General features: G+C 41.9%; 1 protein-coding gene across 1 annotated transcript; it reads right to left on the reverse strand.

Moving 5' to 3' along the window:
• Positions 1-1,852: 1,852 nt before the first annotated feature.
• LOC115177968 (myosin heavy chain, fast skeletal muscle) lies at positions 1,853-20,655 on the reverse strand. Its single transcript, XM_029738970.1, has 41 exons — positions 20,602-20,655; positions 20,092-20,137; positions 19,730-19,957; positions 19,237-19,383; positions 18,870-19,026; positions 18,372-18,399; positions 17,999-18,107; positions 17,753-17,845; positions 17,244-17,304; positions 16,809-16,907; positions 16,384-16,487; positions 15,851-15,989; positions 15,469-15,587; positions 15,167-15,316; positions 14,902-15,072; positions 12,678-12,981; positions 11,877-11,941; positions 11,699-11,786; positions 11,465-11,582; positions 11,174-11,297; positions 10,593-10,729; positions 9,865-10,120; positions 9,411-9,653; positions 8,887-9,063; positions 8,646-8,791; positions 8,384-8,474; positions 7,688-8,077; positions 7,440-7,566; positions 7,136-7,254; positions 6,770-6,966; positions 6,450-6,633; positions 6,175-6,340; positions 5,883-6,007; positions 5,414-5,722; positions 5,099-5,302; positions 4,827-4,952; positions 4,518-4,688; positions 3,045-3,149; positions 2,855-2,950; positions 2,328-2,459; positions 1,853-1,985 (listed from the first exon to the last, which is right to left on the reverse strand). Exons 3-41 carry the CDS (start codon positions 19,943-19,945, stop codon positions 1,965-1,967), a joined length of 5,814 nt encoding a protein of 1,937 aa, XP_029594830.1. The 5' UTR covers positions 19,946-19,957; positions 20,092-20,137; positions 20,602-20,655; the 3' UTR covers positions 1,853-1,964.
• Between the last annotated feature and the right edge of the window lie 3,366 nt (positions 20,656-24,021).

Raw genomic sequence — 24,021 nt, forward strand, 5'->3', positions numbered from 1 at the left:
GGATTGTTACCTATAACCTATAGTGTAAGGAAACCAATGTTATTTTGTCTTTCTTAACTACGTCTTTGTTGATTGTAATTGTGTGTTATCCTAATCTGATGGCAGTGCAAGTGATGTCCAATGTGATGGTTGATGCTGCTACTCTCATAGCTACAATAATATTGGTTTACACTTCAAATGTTGCATTGATATCAACTGTATGCAGATATGACCTGTATTTACTGTTTGTCTGATGTTCTCGTTCATTAACAAAGAACTTCAGTTAGTTTCAGAATGGGTGGCGAGGAATAAGTTAGTCCTAAATATTTAAAAACTAAAAGCAATGTATTTGGGACAAATCATTCACTATACTCTAAACCTCAACTAAATCTTGTAATAAATAATGTGGAAATTGAGCAAGTTGAGGTGACTAAACTGCTTGCAGTAACCCTGGATTGTAAACTGGCATGGTCAAAACATATTGAGTCAACAGTAGCTAAGATGGGGAGAAGTCTGTCTATAATAAAGCGCTTCTCTACCTTATTAACAACACTATCAACGAGGCAGGTCCTACAAGCTCTAGTTTTGTCGCACCTAGACTACTGTTCAGCCACAAAGAGGGACTTAGGAAAATTGCAATTGGCTCAGAACGGGACATCATGGCTGGCCCTTGGATGTACCCAGAGAGCAAACATTAATAATATGCATGTCAATCTCTCTTGGCTCAAAGTGGAGGAGAGATTGACTTCATCACTACTTGTATTTGAGAGAGGTGTCTGTTTAAACGACTAGCACACAGCTCAGACACCCGTACATACCCCACAAGACATACCACCAGAGGTCCCTTCACAATCCCCAAGTCCAGAACAGACTATGGGAGGCGCAAAGTACTATATAGAGCCATGACTACATGGAACTCTGTTCCACATCAGGTAACTGATGCAAGCAGTAGAATCAGATTTAAAAACAGATGAAAATACACCTTATCGGGCTCCCGAGTGGCTTAGCGGTCTAAGGCACTGCATCTCAGTGCTAGAGGCGTCACTTCAGACCCTGGTTCGATTCCAGGCTGTATCACAACTGGCCGTGATTGGGAGTCCTATAGGGCGGCGCACAATTGGCACAGCGTCGTCCGGGTTAGGGTTTGGCCGGGGTAGGCCGTCATTGTAAATAGGATTTTGTTCTTAACTGACTAGCCTAGTTAAAGGTTAAGTAAGGAACAGCAGGGACTGTGAAGCAACACAAAAAAGGCACAAACACATGCATACACACATGATAACAGATTTTGTGTCAGAGATATGTGGTAGTGGAGTAGGGGTCTGAGGGCACACACTTAGTGTGTTGTGAAATCTGTTATGAATGTATTGTAATGTTTTTTAAATTGTATAACTTCCTTAATTTTGCCAGACCCCAAGAAGAGTGGCTGCTGCCTTGGCAGGAACTAATGGGGATCCATAATAAATACAAGTACAAAATAAACGGCTCGGGGTAAGGCTTGAAATTGACATGCATATTTAGCCAGTGTCAGATTTTTACACACTAGAGTCATTATTTCCAATGGCAATCTACCAGCATTACCTTGTATAGAGAAGCAGCTTAAATGCCGAGGCTGGCTGAACTACATTGAATTCAATAAGTGTGACTAAGCAAGAACAAAGTTGCAGTCCTTGCATCCATACCTCAGTCTGATAATTTGAGAGTGGTTACATTTTTCCAGCCTCATCCCTCAGCCTTTTACACAAAAAACGGACTGCTTTTTCAGGGTGACCACTTTTGCTGTTGGAATCCCAGATTGCTCCATTATTTAAAGTACAATATTTGATGGTATTAAAAAGCTGTTTGCTGAGTAATAAGTCCACAGTCACAAAGGAAGTGTATGTAGATCCACATGTTTTTAATCAATGCTCAACATTTCAACATGAAAATCATATTTTATGCAACACAGGAAAATGGTAAGACTTTGATCTTCACTACTTTGGTCTTGTTTATTCAGCAACTTCTTTTCCCTGTAAGAAGAAAGATAGAATATAATGGAACAGTAATAATAATGAACATGATAGATATATGGATAGAATATAATGGATCAGTAATAATAATGAACATGGATAGAATATAATCGATCAAGTCTTTAATGCTCAGTGCTCAGCTTGGATTTTAGATGTTGAAGTACAAACTGAATTACTCTTATTAGATTGTTTAGCCCTTCCTGAAATGTTCTTCTTAGAGATCTTAAATACAGTTGAGTGTAAAAGGTCAGTATTGACATCTGAGAAGACTGAATCATAGGTAGTGTTGATGTGGTCATATCTGAACATGAGTCAGGTACAGGTTTAGAAGCAGTTCTGTACCTTTCCAGAGTCACGGGTCTTGGCTCTGAGCTTGTTGACCTGAGTCTCAGCGATGTCAGCACGCTCCTCAGCCTCCTCCAGCTCATGCTGAACCTTCCTGAACTTAGACATGTGCTGGTTTGCTGCTTCCTCCTGGGTGAGGAAAAGAGAGGGAGAGCAGAACATCAGCATTTAAAGTTTGAAGCTTCAGGTAGCAAATTAATAATCTGTTTTTAAAGGTATTTAAAAAACTAAATACAAAAAAAGACAGCTTTAGGATAGCAATGTATACAGGGAGATAGATGATACAGTAGAGTAAGTGAGTTAGCGGAACGGGGGATCAAACCGTTGCCTCCAGCACGATCACGAGACCAGCCCCCAGCGCAGCAAACACTCAGAAATGTTGATATTTTCTTAAGCAATTACTTGTAATATCAATTGAGTCATTGCTGACTGGTGTGCTGTAGCAACACTTCAACTAAACCACATGGACATTACGTTTTGTACGGAAAAATATTTTTTTCCCAGAGTATTTGACTGTGACTCACCGCTTCCTCAGAATGCCTCTTGTAGGCCTTCACTTTCATCTGCAGCTTATCTACCAGGTCCTGAAGTCTGTTAACGTTCTTCTTATCCTCCTCAGTCTGTGGGAGAAGAGCAAAGAATCAATGTCACAATAGTTTTATACACAAACCTGTCTGTTAGTGTCAAGTGTGTGAAGAAGGCACTTTCTCTTACCTGGTAAGTGAGCTCCTTGACTCTGCGCTCATACTTGCGGACTCCCTTTACTGCGTCTACACCTCTTCTCTGCTCTGCCTCCACCTCAGTCTCGAGCTCACGCACCTTTGTGGAGAAATACATTTAGGCATTTGTTTGAGGTGGTGAAACAAATCTTTGTAAAACAGAGGTAGAGTCTTCTACTCAGTCAAGTCATTTTATTATTTTAATTCAAGGGGTCTGTAATAATAACATCAACTTTTCAATATCTGGGTCAGTGGTTCTCAAAGTAAATCTAAATTTCAATGTGTTTATGAATTGTTATAGCAAGAACAGATTAAACAGCCAGGGATCTTTGGAAAACGTTTAGAGGGTGCAATACTGTACAATGTAATATTATTAATCCACAATTTATGTTATTAACTCTTAGATAAACAACGGGCCTGGGAGGCTCACAACTCAATTCTTCTTGTATTTGTAACATGACTATTTATCGATGTTGTCATGCGTTTAGTGGTGTATGGTGCAGTACCAGTAAGGCGACTAGAGGCCGCCACTCGCATGTTTTAATGTTGTGACATTTCTTCCATTATGGAGCTCGCGCTATGGCAGTTGAGAGTAGTTTGCCAAGTGAGCCAACAGCAAGAGAGAAGCACCGACATAAATACATTTGTATATCTTTATTTTGAAAGTAAGCGAGTGGAAAAGCACCATATTTAAGACGGCAATGTTTCTGGAGTGTGTACATATGTTTGTTAAGATGTTATGTTGTATTTTCAGGTTTTATGAACTTATTAAAGTCCGCTAGCCTACAAGCTAATTCAGCCATTAGCCCGCTAGCTGGTAGCCCCGCATAGCAACGCTAGCTTCCCTAGCAACGGCCAGTGAATGAGAGGTAACAAGAGAAATTATTACTATGACATTAATCGGATGAATGTATATTATATTGTGTGTTGATATTCATTGTGAATTATTATTATGAATGAAATGGCAGATTAGAAGAAGTCTGCTGAGACAACAATTTAAGCCTGAAGGAAGCAACTAGAGTAATACATTTGCGTTTATTTAAAGGTCTTGGATCAACTCCACTAAATAAGTGTAAAATTGTTATAATTGGTTTTGTTGTGATCATGAATGCACTGTAATGTAAGCTTTAAAACTGCAACATTTTCTCTCTGATGCAAAGAGGGGGGACTTAAAATGTTTATTTCCCAGGGCCTGAGACTTGATTAGTCCAGTCGTGGATGCTATTTGCTATTTTTATTGCACTTTAAAGTAGACGTTGTGTTCTGATATTATGAGGGGGGTCCCTGATGAATTCGCTATCACAAAAGGGGTGGTCCCCGATGCAAAGAAGTTTGGGAACCCCTGATCTAGGTGGGTTATTGAGATAAAAAGTAATTACAAAATGCTCCAGTGTATTTTTACATGATCAAATACATTTCCAGCAATCAGTCTTTCAATCCACCCTAATCCCCCCTGCTGATAACTCACCCTGGACTCCAGTTTCTGGAGCTGCTTCTTGCCTCCCTTCATGGCCAGATTCTCCGCCTCATCCAGGCGGTGCTGCAGGTCCTTGACTGTGACCTCCAGGTTCTTCTTCATCCTCTCCAGGTGAGAGCTGGTGTCCTGCTCCTTCTTCAGCTCCTCAGCCATCATGGCCGCCTGGAATAGTAGTTTGTTTAATTTATGCACCAATTGGCACCGATCATAACGTTCCTCTGAGATCTTTGTTGTTCTTAACCAGCCCAGCTACCATTGGCCCTTAGGAGCAAATCAAGATGATGTAATTCAAGGACTCACATCAGTGATTGCCTTCTTGGCCTTCTCTTCTGCATTCCTGGCCTCCTGGACGATGTCGTCTACCTCTCCCTGCACCTGCACCAGATCAGTCTCCAGCTTCTTCTTGGTGTTCAGAAGGCTGGTGTTCTGAAGAAGGAAACAAGATAATTTGTTTGTCTCTCAAGAGAACTTGCAAGTCACAAGGCTGAAATTATGAAAATCTAAGACACATTCCAGGTGTGTTTAAACTGTATGCTTGGTTGAGTTTCATTAGAAATGGCTTTGACCCATACCTGGGAGTGCAGCAGTCCAACACGCTCGCTGGCATCTACCAGCTCAGTCTCAGCCACTTTGCGGCCTCTCTCTGTCTGCTCCAGAGCAACTCTCAGCTCCTCGATTTCAGCCACCATCAGACCGTTTCTGCGCTCCACCATGGCTGCCTGCTCCTTCATGTCTTCTGCGACACGGACGGCGTCATCAAGGTGCAATTGGGCATCCTGTGGTTCACAATGACATACGTTCATTAGGACTTGTGGAAGTAGGGGTGATTCACAAACAAATCCCTAGCCATGTTCAGGTTTTTGAGCCTGATGTCCCAGTCCCTTTACCTTGAGCTGTCCCTGGACGTTCCTCAGTTGTTTCTGGGCCTCAGCGGCCTGCCTGTTGGAGTGGCTCAGCTGGATCTCCATTTCGTTCAGGTCTCCCTCCATCTTCTTCTTCACCCTCAGGGCATCATTCCTGCTCCTGACCTCAGAGTCCAGGGTGCTCTGCATGGAGTCAACCACCCTCTGGCTGTTCCTCTTGATCTGCTCCATCTCCTCGTCCTTCTCAGCGATCTTCCTGTCCACCTCACCCTTGATCTGGTTCAGCTCCAGCTGCACACGCAGAATCTTGGATTCCTCGTGCTCCAGTGTTCCCTGGATAAACAGAAGCAGTCAGGAAAGTTTTGTTCAGTACATTTGGATGTAGGAATTAAATATATATGACTACAATAAACACCAATACAGAGAGCCTTTCACTGTAGCTGGCATTGGTTAGTTAACACTGCTTTTCCCATCAAACAGCTGTAGTTTGTACCTCAGCCTCCTCCAGAGCGGTCTGGATCTCAGACTTCTCTGTCTCCACGGTCTTCTTGGCCTTCTCCAACTCATGGATGCTCTTGCCAGTCTCTCCGATCTGCTCAGTCAGGTCAGAGATCTCCTCTGCACACACACACACACACACACGAGCAGTTTAGACTTGGGGGATTTTAAGTGGATATGTCAATGTACTGAAGTTGATATTGAATCATGATTACACTTATTTAATTAACAGCAATTCATCTTGCTAATCAAACATAAGCCAAATAGAATCGCTGTCAAATAATCACGTTGCAGGTTCTTGTTCTCTCTCTTCAGAGTCTCCAGATGATCCAGAGCCTCCTCGTAGGAGTTCTTCATCTTGAAGAGTTCAGTGCTCATAGAGCGAGCCTCCTTCTGAGCTCCTTCCAGCTCAGCCTGGCCCTCCTCATACTTCTGCTTCCACTCTGCCAGAACCTAGGGGAATCCATGGGATTTTCATCAGAAGTCTTTGGTGAAGAGTTTTGATTTATAAATATGCAACAATTATAAAATTGATAAAAAATATAGCTTAATTCATTTTCACCTTGTCAAAGTTCCTCTGCTTCTTGTCGAGGTTGGCGGCCAATGCGTTGGCTCTCTCAACATCAATCATGAGGTCCTCCACCTCTCCCTGCAGCCTCTGCTTGGTCTTCTCCAGGGAGGCGCACTTGGAGTTGGTCGCCTCAATGGTCTCCTCGGCATCCTGCAGACGCTGGGCCAGCTTCTTCCTGTTGCACAACAGAGGGTGGTTTTGTGGAGTGGGAGATATGTTACAATACATATTGATGTGACATTTTGTCAGAGCCACCTACCACCCTCACCATCCACACCATATCTGAGTTTTTTCTGTTGCGTGTGACTCACTTGGCCTCCTCCAGCTCCTCTGTGCGCTGGATGGCATCAGTTTCATACTTAGTCCTCCACTGAGCCACCTCACTGTTGGCCTTGGACATGCCGCGTTGCAGCTCTGCCTTGGCCTCCTGCTCCTCCTCAAACTGCTCCCTCAGGAGGTCACAGTCATGGCGGGCAGACTGGACACCGTGGGCCAGTGCGTTTTTAGCCTGTGAGAGAGAAATACAAAGAGAGATTAGAGAGATAGTCAAACAAATTATGGTCGAAGTCTCTGAGTGTGGATAGACATTAGGAGTCTCAGAGGGTGGCGTAGTCACCGTCTACATGAAGATATAGCTCTAAACTCTGTGGACGTGGAGTCCGTTTTGGGTCCCTTACCTTGACCTCCTCCTCAATAGCCCTCTTCAGCTCCTCCACCTGCTGGGTGAAGGCCTGTTTTCCTCTGGTCAGCTGAGACACCAGGGCTTCCTTCTCCTCCAGCTGGCGACCAAACTCACCTGCAGGGACAGAGGGACATTTTGTTAATAGGGTCTCTGTTCTCTAAGATTGAAAATCTATTTTGAGGTATTTTAGGGCAATTGGGCAGCGAATAGTACAGTAGAATCTGTGTGGATACAGCCCACAACAAGTTTTGTTTTCTACTAAAGGAAAGCATTGTCTTGTTGTTCATTGTTGATGGTACCATTTTCTGTCAGGAGTCTGGCTCTCTGTCCGCTGATGTCGTTGACCTGGCGAACATTCTCATCATTCTTAGTCTTGAGCTCGCTCAGCTGGTCCTCAAGAGTACGGCACATCTTCTCCAGATTTCCCTGTTAGTGAAACATGTACCATCATTACTTTATATATGTGACTCCTGTCAACTTCAGTTCACTTGAATGGTAATGTAGTTGACCATCCTCAACACTGCTTGATCAAAACATTACTACTCACCTTAGCCTTGGCGACAGCCTCCATGTTGCTGGAGAGGTCATCAATCTCCATCTTGTACTCGCTCTTCTCCTTCTCCAGCTTCTGCTTGACGCGCTGCAGGTTGTCGATCTGCTCCCCGAGCTCAGCCACACTGTCGGCCTGCTTCTTGCGCAGAGCGGCAGCTGTGGCCTCATGCTGCAGGGTGGACTCTTCAAGATCACGACGCAGCTTCTGGAACTCAGCCTCACGCTTCTTGTTCATCTCAATCTGAGCAGCAGTGGCGCCTCCGGCCTCCTCCAGCCTCTCGCTGATTTCCTCAAGTTCCCTGGAGAGATCGGCCCTCTGCTTCTCAACCTTAGCCCTGGCAGCACGCTCAGCCTCAATTTCCTCCTCTAGCTCCTCAATACGGGCCTAGAACAGGGGGTAGGAGCAGGGGGATGAACACTACAATACAGTTGAAACAATTGAACCTCACAAAATAATAATAGTATGTATATTTTGCATAAATGTTGTTTAATACAAAGCCAGTTACACTAATGTATTCAGTAGATAGTGTCCCATGCAGGAGCCAAAACCACAATGTTAAGAAACACCATCTTCCAACCTACTCAGCTATCAGAAGCCACCTGGAAAAATGTGTGGTACCAGAATAATGTTTTTCAAGAAATGATTCAAGTCTGTGCTTTTCTGTACTGGAGCTTATATCCTCTACTGTACCTGGAGTTCCTTGATCTTCTTCTGCAGCTGAGCTCCCAGAGACTGCTCATCCTCAACCTTGCTGAGGAGCTGGGTGGTCTCAAACTCCTTCCTAAGAAACACAAACACGTTGATTGCAGAGTTGGTTTTGCTTTAATGTGTAAAGGGGGAGGATCATACTTTGCTTTTAAGAATCACATGTAAATGCTAATTCATAATTACAATAATTAGTCAAGAACAACCATTATAGCAGCTAATACTGTAGTCATTTGTTTGTGTTTACTTCTTGATTTTCTCATCAGCTTGCTGCTTGTCATTCTCCAGGTCCATTATGGACTCCTGGGCCAGTTTCAGATCTCCCTCCAGCTTTCTCTTGGATCTCTCAAGGTCCATACGGAGCTTCTTCTCTTGCTCCAGAGAACCTTCAAGCTAGAAGATAAAACACATATATTGTTCAAATCTAAACAACTGAAGATAATATCATCTTACATGCTATCGTGGCCAAAATGTCCAACTCCACTCACGTCGTCCACTTGCTGTTCCAGCTTGGTCTTGGCCTTGGTCAGAGTGTTGACTTTGTCCTCCTCTGCCTGCAGGTCATCCAGTGTCTGCTGGTGGGCCTCTTGGAGGGCTTTCTTCTCCTTGGTCAGCTTGGCAACACTCTCATCCATAGATGCCATCTCCTCAGTCAGGTTTTTAACCTGAAAACGGCAAAATGTGTCTTTTGTCACTTCACCGTAAATGGGAGGTTTAGTTTAATATACCATATATTGCATTAATTTCATTTAAATTAGAAATGTGTCAACAGTTACTGTACTATAGATTCAACACTAGATGGAAGTGTACACCATGCCAGTGTACTGAATTGAAGTCATAAATGTGGGCTAGCAGAACATACAATGAATGTGGGGAGTACCCCGCAACTGAAATTCCACTATTTTGTCAGAATTTTTTCCGCACCCACAATACAACTTGAATTCCATTTCTGTTAAGCTATGTTTCGAGTTGATTATTGTTTGGTTTGGCTGTCTATGGCAAGACACAAGACCTTGTTTTCAGTGGCATGCTTCTCCTTCTCCACTTTGGCCAGGGTGAGCTCCAGGTCATCAATGTCCTTCTTCAGCTCAGAGCACTCATCCTCCAGCTTCCTCTTCTTGGCAGTCAACTCAGCATTGATCTCCTCCTCATCCTCCAGCCTCTCGGTCGTCTCTTTGAGTTTGGCCTCCTGCTGGATCTTGCTCTTGATGAGCCCCTCGCACCTTTCCTCAGCATCGTTCAGACTCTCTCCTTCCTGATTTCAGAACAGGAGAAAAAAAATCAGAGGCCTCACTTTGTGTATTGAAGGTCAGAGTAAATCAATAGAAATTCATGGAATATATAACATGGGCAATAAAAATGTGTTAAACACATGCTTCACAGTGTGTTCATATGGGTTTGTATGTATGTCTGTGTGTGGATTTGTGTGTGTAGATGTGCCCTTATGAAGCTTGTTGCTGTCTCACAGATGCTACTTGGAGCGCCAGGTCGTTCTTCTCCTGCGTCAGGGATACCAACTTCTCCTCCATTTGCTTCTTTGTGGCCAGAGCCTTGGCCAGGTCTGCTGTCATCTTATCATAGTTCTCCTTCATGTTGGCCAGCTCCTTCTCAGTCTCAGCGCTCTGCAGCAGGGGCTTGATCTTGAAGTACAACTTCATCCATGGCCAGGTTTTCACATTCATGAATGAGCGGATGTTGTACTGGATGGCGTAAATTGATTCTCTGGTTGACAGAAAGGATAGAGTGGCATGGTGAGTGACATGCTTAAAGGTACATTCTGTGATTAGATGAACAACATAATGGGGCCCCACACCACTGTTTGTTTACAGCTGAGGAATGGGGCTAGGGAAATGTAACCCCTATTAAATTCATAGTGAGTGACCTAGATGCAACGACTGACAGTCATGCTAAGCTCATGAGACATTTTATATTCTTCAACAATTAATGGATCAATACCACAAATGTAAATGCCAATTGAACAGCTAAATCCCAAACTGCAACTATAAAGCTAGAATCCTTAGTTGCTACATCCATTTCTGGACTTATAAATGAATTAACCCAAAAGCTTTAGTAGACCATTATAAGACGTACTTTCTCATTCTGAACAGCTCACAGCATATACAGTATGTAATCATAATGCATTAGATACAGCTGGTTGACAGAAAGCTTTGCCAAGATGTCTACTATTCCTCACCTCCTCTCCATCATCTTGCTAAACTCTCTCCTCATGAGGAATCCACGGCTGAGAGCCTGGACCATGCCGACTAGAGAGGCCAGCTTCTCATCTCTCATCTCCTCTAGGACACCCAGCAGACCGGCTTTGAAGAAAACCTGAGACACAGGTTAACATGGTCAATGGAACCACAGATGGTGACAGATAGAAATGTTGGAATCAAAAGAGGGGAACAACACAACTAGATTGATTTAAACAACATTAACTTTGCTTTGGCTACAAACAAACCATGTGATATGTTGTTTCTAAGTTGTTAGTTATTGTACAGTTGTAGATTAATAATGTACACAGAATCAGATAACTGCAGCCATACCACTCTAACACAATGTACATGATAATGAGTTTAGTTTCTCATCTATACTTGTGATGAATGACTGACGAAAAAAAAACTACAATGTTTTTCCACCTTTTCCATTAGTGAAATGAAGAAGAAAGAACAAAAGGATGGATAGATCACCTGGAGAGATTTTATATGGTACGGGTTTAAATTATCATTGAAGTTGTGTTTTGTTGTCAGCTTTTGCTGGGGGTATTTAACTGACCTTGGTGTGTCCAAACTTGTAATCCTCGTGATTCACATCAATGGACCCAAGCAGCTTCTCAGAAGCCTTCTTGTTGTCCATGAACTGGCCCTCAGGGATGACACTGGCATTCAGTACTTTGTACCTGAATGAGGACAAATGTGTAATATATGTCAAGTTGTTTTTGTTTGGTTATATTACGTAAAAGGTAAGCCTATTCTGATGCTGGGAAAACCCTTGGAGCAGATATTTCTGTGGTTGTGTATGTATGTGTGTGTGTGTGTCAGTGTCTGTGTATGTGCGTGCGTGTACCTCTGCTTGAAGTCAGCATAGATGATTCTGCTAGGGAAGCCCTTTCTGCAGATCCTGATACCCTCCAGTACACCATTACACCTGAGCTGGTGGATAACCAGGAAGTTCTCCATCAGACCTGGTAAAACAAAACAAGTCTCTTTTAATACTCATAAACAGGTTAAAGATTGGAATGGTTGAGGTTACTGGTACTGTACTGATAAGATGACATATTTAACTCAATATTTATTGTACCTGGAGTCTTTGACTCGTTGGGGATCAGGCAGCGCACAAAGTGAGGATGAGTGCTCCTCAAGTTGGTCATCAGCTTATGTAAGTTCTCCTGTAAGAGGGTTACAAACCATTTTCTCAGAAACCATTTATAATAATTGCACCTTTGAAAGGACTGAATATGCAGATTTCAAAAGCTCACCCTGAACTGGGAGGACACAGTCTGCATGGAACCACCCTTCTTCTTGCCTCCTTTCTTGGCTTTATCTGTTAAAATGGGGGAAAGTAAAAGATAACTAGAAAAGTACATTTCCTAGAGTGGGTGGAATAAATAGAATAATAACACGATTATGTAAGAAATCTATAGTGGTCTTGTCTTCAGCAAGCACACTAATTATAAACCAGAGAATCTCTGGTTATGTCACGACTACCTCCGAAATCGGCTCCTCTCCTTGTTCGGGCGGTGTTCGGCGATCAACGTCACCGGCTTTCTAGCCATCGCCGCTCCATTTTTCATATTCCCATTTGTTTTGTCTTGTTCCATACACACCTGGTTTTCATTCCCTAGTCACACTGAATGTATTTAGTCCTCTGTTCCCCTCCATGTCTTTGTGTGAAATTGTTTTGATGTTATGTGGGTATTGTTATGCGCCAGACTTTTGTCTGTGTTCCGTGTTTTGGACACGTTATATGTACTTATGTGCTTTCGTTTGGACCGGAATAAAAAGTGTGCCTGTTAACTACACTCTGCTCTCCTGCACCTGACTTCGCTTCCAGTACACACCCTTAACAGGTTAACTTCACACTTATCTAGAGGCAAATGCTGCCAATGTCATTGTGTAAAATAACACCTATTGTATGATTTGAAAAAACAAGTGTATGAATAAATTAACCTGGTGAAAACACCCTGAGAAATTGGTATACATTCAAAGACTTTAAAGAACATTTGGTCTAAGTTATAAGTAGTGCTTAATTAAATAATTTGACGCGATGCTATTCTTACCCTCAGGTGGGGGAGCAGGATACAGGGCAGCCAGAATTTTGACTCCGGACTTCTGGTACAGCTGACAAACTGAGTCGTTCAGGGGGTCCTTGTTCTTCTCCAGCCAGCCAGTGATGTTGTAGTCCACAGTTCCGGCGTAGTGCACCAGGGAGAAGTGGGCCTCTGCCTTGCCTTTGGCAGGCTTGGGCTTTTCAAACGCCTTTGTTTTGCCAAGATGCTGGGCGTACAGCTTGTCCTTGAAGGTAGTGTCTGAAGACTTGGGGAACATGCACTCCTCTTCAAGGATGGAGAAGATGCCCAATGGCTTTACGAAAAGAGATGTATATCAAATTAGTAATATTTACATTTAGTTAACATGCTATTATAGGATTATATTCATTTAGGGACACATTATAGGAAACATATTGAGTTCTCAACAGTCAGTGGCATATATTAATGGGTGCCAAGGGAAGCGAGGTTTCCCACAAAAATTGACATATAATATAATGTATGTTTCGTCTCGCTTAGCAAGAGGCTGAATGTGTCTCACCAGGTAAAGCAAAACTGCGCTCCTCTGTCTCTGTATTTGTAGCCTTTCTATCTGATGCTGTCTGGTCAAAAAGAGTATGATATTGTAGCATTGAATGCAAGAGAAGCCAGAGAGCATTTGGCCTCCATTTATATTTTTTTAGGATGACATTTATTCCATTAGTAAACATGCTATTATAGGATTATATTATTTTAGGGACACATAATAGGAAACATATTGAGTTCTCAACAGTCAGATAACTTGTCAGTGGCATGTATTCATGGGTGCCAAGTGAAGCCAGGCTTCTCCCCCAAAAATGACACGTTATTTTATATATTTCGTCTCGCTTAGCAAGAGCCTGAATGTGTCTCACCAGGTAAAGCAAAACTGCGCCCCGCTTTCTCTGTATGTGTAGCTCTTCTATCTGATGCTGTCTGTCAAAACTAATATGATATTGTAGCATTGAATGCATGGGAAGAAGACGACGAACATTTGGCCTCTGTTTTTTTTTTATATACAATAACAGCGAATCAGAGTTGAGCTAAACTGAGCTTATCTGTGAATGGTCCTGGTGCACCAAAAAATTTGTGAAATGAAGCCAGTTTGAATTCGGCTTCACATCAATCCAAACATCATTGACAAAAAGAAAAACTTTATTTGTTGCATCTCATTGTTGTTGTCCTCCGGTGGATAGCTTGCTAGCTAAAATGGGCCCTTTCCTAAATTAGCCATGGATAGAGATAGGGATTTGTACTCGAAGTATTACTTAATTTGCTGTCCTGGCCAATGATTCTAACAGCAATTCTGATCCAACCATAAATTCATACATTGTTATTTTGGTCTGAGAGTATGGAAGTTCAATATGTAGCAAGGTGTAGAAGGCGAATGTTAACTAGCTGGCTAATCGTTGCCCAGGAAAGGAAGTTAGAATAGCGAGCAATGGTTTTAGCCAGGTAGCCTAGGACAACAAAAATGTAAAGCGTGTACTGTATGACAGAGACTGTTTCAGCAACATGAAAGACAGGAGGTTGGCATTGGCATTTCTCTACAAGTAGGGTGAGTCAACATGTTTTTTCTACTCGCATAAATTAGTACCATGGACACCCACATAATATTTAGCTGACATTGATTGGAATAAATTCGTTTTTGGAATCTTTTAGTTGTCACTGTATTAGACTAAGCATAGGTTATTTGATGACATTGAAAGGTTGAAGTTGAAATGGTGCCAGAATAGTGGAGGGAGGCAGGTCCTGTTTTCTTTGCAACTTGCAGTAACTCTCCGTGGTTCTAAATCAATAGATGTTTAGTGGTCCGAAAATGGCAGAGAAATGTACTTGACTGACCATGCTGTAGGTCATGTAACTGTTTGTTACATGCATTATGCTTTGTGGACTCCACGGGACAGATGTTGCTCTCCGGTTTTGTGATGAATCAAAGATGTGGTTGAATTTATTCTTATTCTATTCTTCTTATTGTCTCAGCCTTAGGCCTATATATCATGGTGGCAAGGCATATAAACTAACAGGTTATAGAGCAAACAATGCAATTATCACAACACATAGGTTGCAATATGGATTTATTTTGACTGGTTTGGCTTTCCCAGTAATTTAAACGCTACGCTGCTACTGTACGTTGTACCACAGTGATAATATATCACACAGTGCTCCATATGAGCTTTGCTGTTATGGTCCATTAAAATCCCCACAGACAGCTTACCTTCTCAATAAGCTCAATGCAGGCAGCCAAGTCCATGCCGAAGTCAATGAAGGCCCAGACGATTCCTTCCTTCTTGTACTCCTCTTGCTCCAGGACGAACATGGTGTGGTTGAAAAACTGTTGCAGTTTCTCATTGGTGAAGTTGATGCACAGCTGCTCCATGCTGTTGTACTGTTGATGGAGTTTTCAAAGGGATCATTTCATCATACAAGACTGTAATCAATCTGAATCACAACTAATTGTCTTGTTCTGGTCTCATACTCACATCAAAGATCTCAAACCCGGCAATGTCAAGCACACCGATATAGAACTGCCTTGGATTCTTGGTGTCCAACATCTCATTGATACGGATGACCATCCACAAGAACATCCTCTCATAGATGGACTTGGCCAGAGCCGAGACTGAGTTATTAACCTGCAATGATAATACCTCAAATTAATATGTGAGATATTGACCATGTCTAGTGATAAGGTGATACAAGCTTTGGAAAAACAAAAACAATGCACTCGCCCCAACAATAATTCCGGTGCTCAGAAAATGGTAGATTCTGTGTTTGGCCACCTTACCTGAGGCACAGTCTGTCCTTTGGTCACATACTCGTTGCCGACCTTCACTCTTGGGTAGCACAGAGCCTTCAACATCTCAGCTGAGTTCAGGCCCAGCAGGTAGGCGATTTTATCAGCCACTGGAGAGAGAACCAACAACAACAGACTCAGGGACACAAGATCACTTGTTTCTGATTTCACACTGACAAAATAGTTTGGTTAATTTCTTTGTGGCTTAGGTTTTGATTTACCCACATTTGTGGAGGTTGTAATTTGTTCTCCAAAAATGATCTCCTGCCTCACTTTCATGTGGCACTGTCTGTCTTAGGTGTTCTATTTCTATGTTGGGGACTGGGAATGGGACTAATGCTCTACATATTGTATATCTATGAGTGGGACTCACCCTCTGTGCCATCTGGCTCGGCCTGCTCCTCACGCTGCTTCTGCTTGAATTTCAAGTTTCCATGGTGCAATACAGCTCCTGTCAGCTTGTAGATGCCAATCTTCTCTTCATTAGTGAAGCCCAGGATGGTAATGGCATCCTGGCATTAAAGAGGAAGTACAACAGTGATGAACTGAACGGTAGTTTGCTCAGTTACACTACATTTCTGTGCTGCTCACTGCAGAACAAATGGGATGGATAGATTTGACTGGCTTCTCTGTTCCACATGATAACACTTGGCAAACACATTAGTAGATGGCAGCACAAAATTAGTTTTACACAGTTCCACAGGGCACTTAGTGGTGCTCTCTTGTGGAAGGCACGAAGAGTTCCTTGAGGCACATGCCTTAACTAACAAGACATTTAGTATCAAACAAAAACATACATGAACATTCACAGCTGCCACCAAGTTGGAATTGCACAGTACATTCGGTGTGTATGGTGGTCCTATCAATTCCATATCTAGAGTTTGTTTAACCCTTTGTTTTACTCACATCTGTGGCATCCAGCTCTTCATTGTCATTGATGCTGGCCACAGTGATCTGTCCCTGGCTGCACATGGGGAAGTCGTAGGGGTTAGTGGTGATGAGCGCCATTTCTGTGGACAACAGAGAACAGCTTGTCAGTTAAATCTCTTAGAATTCTGCTGTCCTACCTTTACAGTATCTCTCCCTCCTTTACTAAGTAGATGGACTCAATGATACATGTAGTATATATTGAAGTATATATAGCATCAAAAGAGGAGACTGAGACTTGTGGACTAGTGCATCACATTGATAGATCTTTCCCAAAGACCTTCCAAATGTCTAGATGCCTTGTTACCTTGGATGTACTCATTGTAATATTATTATTAGTGTGGATTATGAATATTGTATATATATTCCATAAATGGGGATGGGAATAATTTCCTCTGGCGTACCAACTAGCTCAGGTTTGTGGCCTGTCATCATCTGGAAGAAGATGTGGTAGCCTCTTTCATCGGGCAGCTGGAAGGATACTCTGGACTTCTCCAGCAGGTCTGAGGGAGAGGGAGAGAGCGTGAATGACACAAATAGAAAGAGTAGAGACAGAATGACACAAAGAGAAAGAGTAGAGAGAGAATGACACAGAGAAAGAGCAGAGAGAGAATGACACAAAGAGAAAGAGTAGAGAGAGAGAGAGAATGAGAGAGAGACACAGAGAGAGACACAGAGGGAGAGAATGACAAAGAGGAAGAGTAGAGAGAGAGCGAGAGAATGACACAAAGAGAAAGAGTAGAGAGAGAGAGAATGAGATCATTTGTTGGATATCATTACATTTAAATGTATCTGTGTGAATTTAGGAAAGCATTGAGAAACAGTCAAAACCAACTCACAGGTTTCAATGTCAGCTTTAGCCAGTTTGCCAGCTTGGAAGTGAATCCTGATGAATTTACCCTGTAGTAGAGCATGGGGGTTAGAAATAGGTCAACAAATACATCTAAACTTTTACTTTGATAGACCCCTTTAAATGTTACAGTTTGTTGGACAGATGTTGGATCTATTGATACAGATGTAGGATATTGATGTAGGATCCAGTTTGCTACAGCAGGAAAACAAATCCTGCAGCAACAGGAAATGTGAATTATTATGTGGTTTATAAATAATGGATTTGATGTTTTTTTTTTGTTCTTTTGTAGGGGTTGATGAAACAAAAATAATACAGCAAATCAAATCTGACATTTTAAAGAGGAAATTGCAAACTTTAGAACCTTGAAAACACAACAAGTTTGAATTTCAAATTTTCAGCAATGGAAAATATCTTAAATGTGTATAACAATAGGGAACTACTGAATAATAATTTTCCAATGTAAGGTAACTTCCACAGTTTGCCCTTCATACTTACAAAGCGAGACGAGTTGTCGTTCCTCACTGTCTTGGCATTACCGTAAGACTCCAGCAGAGGGTTAGCTGCAATGATCTGATCCTCAAGAGACCCCTGATTGAGACAAACACAAGTTGCTCAAAAACTGGTAACATTGTCAAGTTAGTTTCTCTCAATTGCTTGAAAGAGGATTCACCACTGGAAAACAAGTTTACACAGCCAACCAAACTGAAATGTGCTAAAAAGGCAAACATAAGAACAACCTACCTGCATTTTGCCAGGTTCTGCTTCCTTCTTGGCCCCAGACACTGCAATGGTGGCAAAGTACTGGATGACACGCTTGGTGTTGACAGTCTTTCCTGCACCGGATTCTCCACTGGTTTATATGACAGAGAAAGAGGGGTTTTAGTGAAAGCCAATCTGACACTCAAACATGTAACTAAGAAATAGCATAGAACAATACACTGTTAACCTGTGTTCTGACACAAGTCTTTAACAAATACTCCTTCTCATCGACTCGTTATTACACATAGCCTAATGCTCTAATCCATTCATATTGTCATGTATTTCATCACACCAAGTGACCCAACTTATTACAATAGAAACACTTTCTCAAGTGACATTTTAGTAAACAACTTACGTAATCAGGACGGACTGGTTCTCCTTATCTGGAACCAAAAAACACATTGCTTATCATACTCAAGCAACATTATGGGGACATTATTTAATTCATAGCATCATCATGAATTTCACTTTGGAACATTTTCCATACAAGGGTTAGTGAGATCAGATTTTCCAAGCAAACTGTTCTAACCTAGACTAGAAAACAGTAGATACCTCTCAAAAGCATATTTGAAATTTTATTGATACATACATCCATCCATCCATCTATAAGCACTTATGGACTTTGAGATCCATGCGCATTTATGGACATTCATCCCTCCCTCCCTCCCTCCCTCCCTCCCTCCCTCCCTCCCTCCCTCCCTCCCTCCCTCCCTCCCTCCCTCCCTCCCTCCATCCAATCATCTGTCCATCCCTCCATCTGTCCATGCCTCCCTCCATCCATCCAATCATCTGTCCCTCCCTCCATCCAACCAACCATCCATCCATCCATCCATCCATCCATGAGATATCGTACCAATCATCATGAACTGAAAGGCGTTGTCAGAGACGGAGAAGATATGGGGTGGAGCCTCCACTCTCTTCTTCCCTCTGTAGGCGTTTACAACCTCTGCGTCGTACACTGGGAGCCACTTGTAGGGGTTCACCGTGGCACAGAAGAGCCCAGAGTAGGTCTGGATGAAAGAATAATTAAATTAGGAGATTAACAAAGTCAGATTGACTTTTACCTGGATTTATGTGAGAATGTGGGTGTACTTTGGTATACTAATGTGGGTCTACTGTATTGATATGTTTTGGTTTCTACCATTCATTTATGTGTAGTACTGTATGTGTGTATTTCTTATGTTCATGTATGTGTGTGTTTGTATGTACAGGTTTCTTACATAGATCATCCATGCTGCATAACGCTCTTTGAGGTTATACAACACAGAGGCTTCATTCAGGTAGGTCATCATGGCCATGTCCTCAATCTTGTCGTACTTAGGGGGGTTCATCTCATAGATGTCTGCATCTTTGAACTCTTTTCCTTCCTGAAACAGTCAGAAATCTAGATTACACGCAGATCAAACTGGACATGACAGAATACTTTTTGCTGACAGAATGTATATCCACATTAATCCAACTACTTAGTTATCACCCACTGACACACAACTGGTGGTTCTTGACTAGTCAACATTCTATGTCATTTTTAATTAGCAGCAATAACAATGATGTGTTTGAAGGTTATATAATGTCTGCAAAAAACAATGAAATGCTTCTTTATATATTTCCTGTTAGTGATTTCTTATTGCCTATAGACATTGTTTGGATCATTTCAATGATTTTTCAAGAATTAGAGTAATTGCACAAACTTGAAACTTTTCAGATCAGACTTACCTCCTTACTGCCGTCAGGGTTGGTAACTGTCACAGTACACTTCCCGTCGGCCCTGGCAGTGACCAGACCCTTAAGGTACAGCTCCACCTTGTCTGCCACATAGCAGGCGTTCTTTGAATCAAAGGGTGCGGCTTGTGCCTCCATCCTCTCCTTCTCAGATTTACGGAGGTATATGGCAGCCTTGCCGTAGATTTGCATCTCAGCGTCCGTACTCATGGTGACGGATAACTAGGAAAGAGATGAAACAAGAAACATGATTTGACTCTGTGGTGCTTCCTCCCCAGTCAACAGAGTTAGGTGAGTGGTATCTCTAACAGAATATTCACATCACTTTTTATGTGAAGACTCAAACCATGTCTCACCTTCTTTTTCCCCTCCTACAGATGAATGTGTACTTCTTGGAGGACCCTGTGAAACATGAGAGTGTTGTGAAAACACACATATCTAAAGCCTTATCATTTATCCCCTAAAGGGCTAGAAAACATTGAACTAAATAATTACCGCAGTGTCAAATTCAACTACAGGTGTAACTGATAACCTTCGTTTTCCAAGTGGCAACTCACTTTACTACACACTCTGTAAATAATTCAAATAAATACCCCTGAAACCCCAGTTACATTCCAGAACACCACCTCAATTTACAAACAAGTGCAGGACTTTTGACCATAAATGGAAGTCACAGATTTAAGGTAAAAAATATGTCATTTTTATTTATTCTTTACTTATTAAACCAATGGCACTTGATTGCATATTGTCAAATCTTACAAGAGACATGCAGAAGTCAATTCAAACAGGGCAGTTAGCTGCTGCCTCAGTTGCTGAGTGCAAAGATGAGACAAATATACAACTTTAAGGAGGTGGAGAGGTCTTACCACAGAGGAAGAAGGTATCTGACTTATGGATGCTGGGGCCTCAGCCTCCTTATATCTGGTTGGAAGTGCCAACCAAGCAAAAGTTAATTATGGACCACTCTGGGAAAGGAAATGATTTGGATGAGAGACCTGTTTATTTCTGTGTATCACTAGCACCTCCCACTTCCAGGAACACCACACTCCCATTACATTACTTTTTAATGTCATATTTGTCTCTGAATTAAATTTCACAGAATTTATGTAAATGAGAGATGTCGTTTCCAATAATTATGACATTATCAAAAGTTTGATTCATCCCAATGTTACTTCTACTGAACCTCATATACTGTAATGGAATGAGTCCATGTTGCCCTACTACAACTAAAATAGTTTTCATTAAACCTAATCTGGCCTTATTTAGTTCCATTTGAGTGGCATTAATCCTGAACAACAACTTTATATATATGTTCACCTGTTATTTATAATATTTAGCTTGTAAACACATCTGAACTGTCTCCTCACCTCATAACATAGATGGCCATTACCTCGTGCTTTGCTCACTTTGATTTATCACTCTGGTGGAACCATATTAAATTAATATTTAAAAGCTAGAACAGAAACATTTAGGCTTTCAATAACAGCTTATAAAACTGTTCAATCTAATGTGTTATTTATCTACAGTATGATCTAATGAATTCTGGAGGCGCTTTTATTTGTCTCACATTTCAGTTGGCTAAAACGGTCCACTAGATTCTTATTACTTACATAACTCCAGTACAGTATTTCAATAATCTTATCCACTCATATTGCTGACAGTGATATAGCTGCCTCAAACTTTTATTACACTTTAAAGTTAACCACTTAGAAGCTGAGCTGGCGTCAATAAAACGGATATAAAATGAATAGTTACAATAAAGTCATTCCTTTACATTTACAATACATTTAAATGAATCCGTTACATTACAGTGTTTATATCCTTCTAAAAGACAGCTCTAGCAACTTGTAGAGAAATTGGTTTATATCATTTTTAATACATGTAATTGAACAAGTTTCACATTGTTCAGTGTCGATCCCATGTCTTCTGCTTTCAAACCTTTGCATTCAAATCATTGTTTCAATGCTATTTGGGTCTAATATGGTGCAGCCAAATTCAACTTTAATATGGTGAATCCTTACAGAACAACATTCAGATAGAAATGTATTGTGAAGAACAGATATGACTGTCTGTTAGGTAGAACAAAGAATCGTGTCAGCTCTATTTAATACATTTCTATCAGCAATGTTCAGAACATTTCACCTCCCTGAATACACCCTGTTTGTTCAGGTTCGGTGTCCTCCCAGCACATCAGTACAAGAAGCCCCATATCTGCTGGATACACTAGTTGAGCAGGGTGACCATCTGGAAGGATCCCATCAAGGCCTTTTCATTTCTTGGACTGTGCTCTCATCTTCACTGCAGCCAAGGTTTATTGTTTGGTATATCTGCCAACACAGCCTAATTCTGGCACCGATACCACTGTTATTAGACAATATATTTACTTGCCATGTTTGTGGGTGGAGGGAACATTAGCACCATGCAGATATTCAAGTTATTTTAATGTGCAAAGATCTTGCATGATATATGATCTGTGTTTTTGTATTTGAGGGACATGTTTAGCTCCAAACTTTCTCTGGGCAGAAGTTACCCTCCGGGATATAACTGACCTTAGATCAGTGTCAGAAGAATATGTACAGCTGTCATACCCAACTAGACAACTGTGCATTTCCCCCCAAAGACCTCAACTGACTTTACAGCCATGGTCTCCTCACAATGCAGTGATCACTGTATCGAGATCAGGGCTGGGGTCATTCCAGGTCAGTTCAGGAACCAAACTGAAATTATTTCTCATTTAAAAGCCTAGTGAACATTTTTCATTTCAGTTTACTTCCTGAATTAACTGAATTGTATTTCTTCATCTTCAGCACTAACATACTGGACTTGATTATGATCAGTTGTAAAATGAAGGAAGTATTAGGATGTTTTCTATAGAACTGACTGGTTTAGGATTTCTGCTGGAGTTGGGGCTTGTAAAGGAAACATATACAACACTCCTTCCGTGGCCTCCAACTGCTCTTAAACGCTAGTACAACCAGCTGCATGCTTTTCAACCGATCGCTGCCCGCCCACCTGACTAGCATCACTACTCTGGACGGTTCTGACTTAGAATATGTGGACAACTACAAATACCTAGGTGTCTGGCTAGACTGTAAACTCTCCTTCCAGACTCATATTACACATCTCCAATCCAAAATTAAATCTAGAATCGGCTTCATATTTCGCAAAAAAGCGTCCTTCATTCACGCCGCCAAACATACCCTCGTAAAACTGACTATCCTACCGATCCTCGACTTCGGCGATGTAATTTACAAAATAGCTTCCAATACTCTACTCAGCAAACTGAATGCAGTCTATCACAGTGCCATCCGTTTTGTCACCAAAGCCCCTTTTACCACCCACCACTGCGACCTGTATGCTACATATTCGTCGCCAGACCCACTGGCTCCAGGTCATCTATAAGTCTATGCTAGGTAAGCTCCGCCTTATCTCAGTGTAACCGATGTGAAATGGCTAGTTAGTTAGCGGTGGTGCGCGCTAATAGCGTTTCAATCGGGTGACGTCACTCGCTCTGAGACCGTCACTCGCTCTGCAAGGGCCGCGGCTTTTGTGGAGCGTTGGGTAACGATGCTTCGTGGGTGTCAGTTGTTGATGTGTGCAGAGGGTCCCTGGTTCAAGCCCAGGTTGGGGCAAGGAGAGGGACGGAAGCTATACTGTTACATCAGCTCACTGGTCACGATAACAACACCCACCCGTAGCAAGCACTGGTCACCCCCAAAGCCAATTATTCCTTTGGCCGCCTTTCCTTCCAGTTCTCTGTTGCCAATGACTGAAACTAATTGCAAAAATCACTGAACCTGGAGATTTATATTTCCCTCACCAACTTTAAGCACCAGCTGTCAGAGCAGCTCACAGATCACTGCACCTGTACATAGCCCATCTGTAAATAGCCCATCCAACAACCTCATCCCCATACTGTATTTAGTTATTTATCTTGCTCCTTTGCACCCCAGTATCTCTACTTGCACATTCATCTTCTGCACATCTACCATTCCAGTGTTTAATTGCTATATTGTAATTACTTCGCCACCATGGCCTATTTATTGCCTTACCTCCCTTATCCTACCTCATTTGCACATACTGTATATAGACTTTTTTCTCCTGTATTATTGACTGTATGTTTGTTTATTCCATGTGTAATTCTGTGTTGTTGTATGTGTCGAACTGCTTTGCTTTATCTTGGCCAGGTCGCAGTTGCAAATGAGAACTTGTTCTCAGCTAGCCTACCCGGTTAAATAAAGGTGAAATAAAAAAATTGTATAGGATACAGTATATACATATGAGAT

The sequence above is a fragment of the Salmo trutta genome, chromosome 38, assembly GCF_901001165.1.
Source record: "Salmo trutta chromosome 38, fSalTru1.1, whole genome shotgun sequence".
Classification (NCBI taxonomy): Eukaryota; Metazoa; Chordata; class Actinopteri; order Salmoniformes; family Salmonidae; genus Salmo; species Salmo trutta.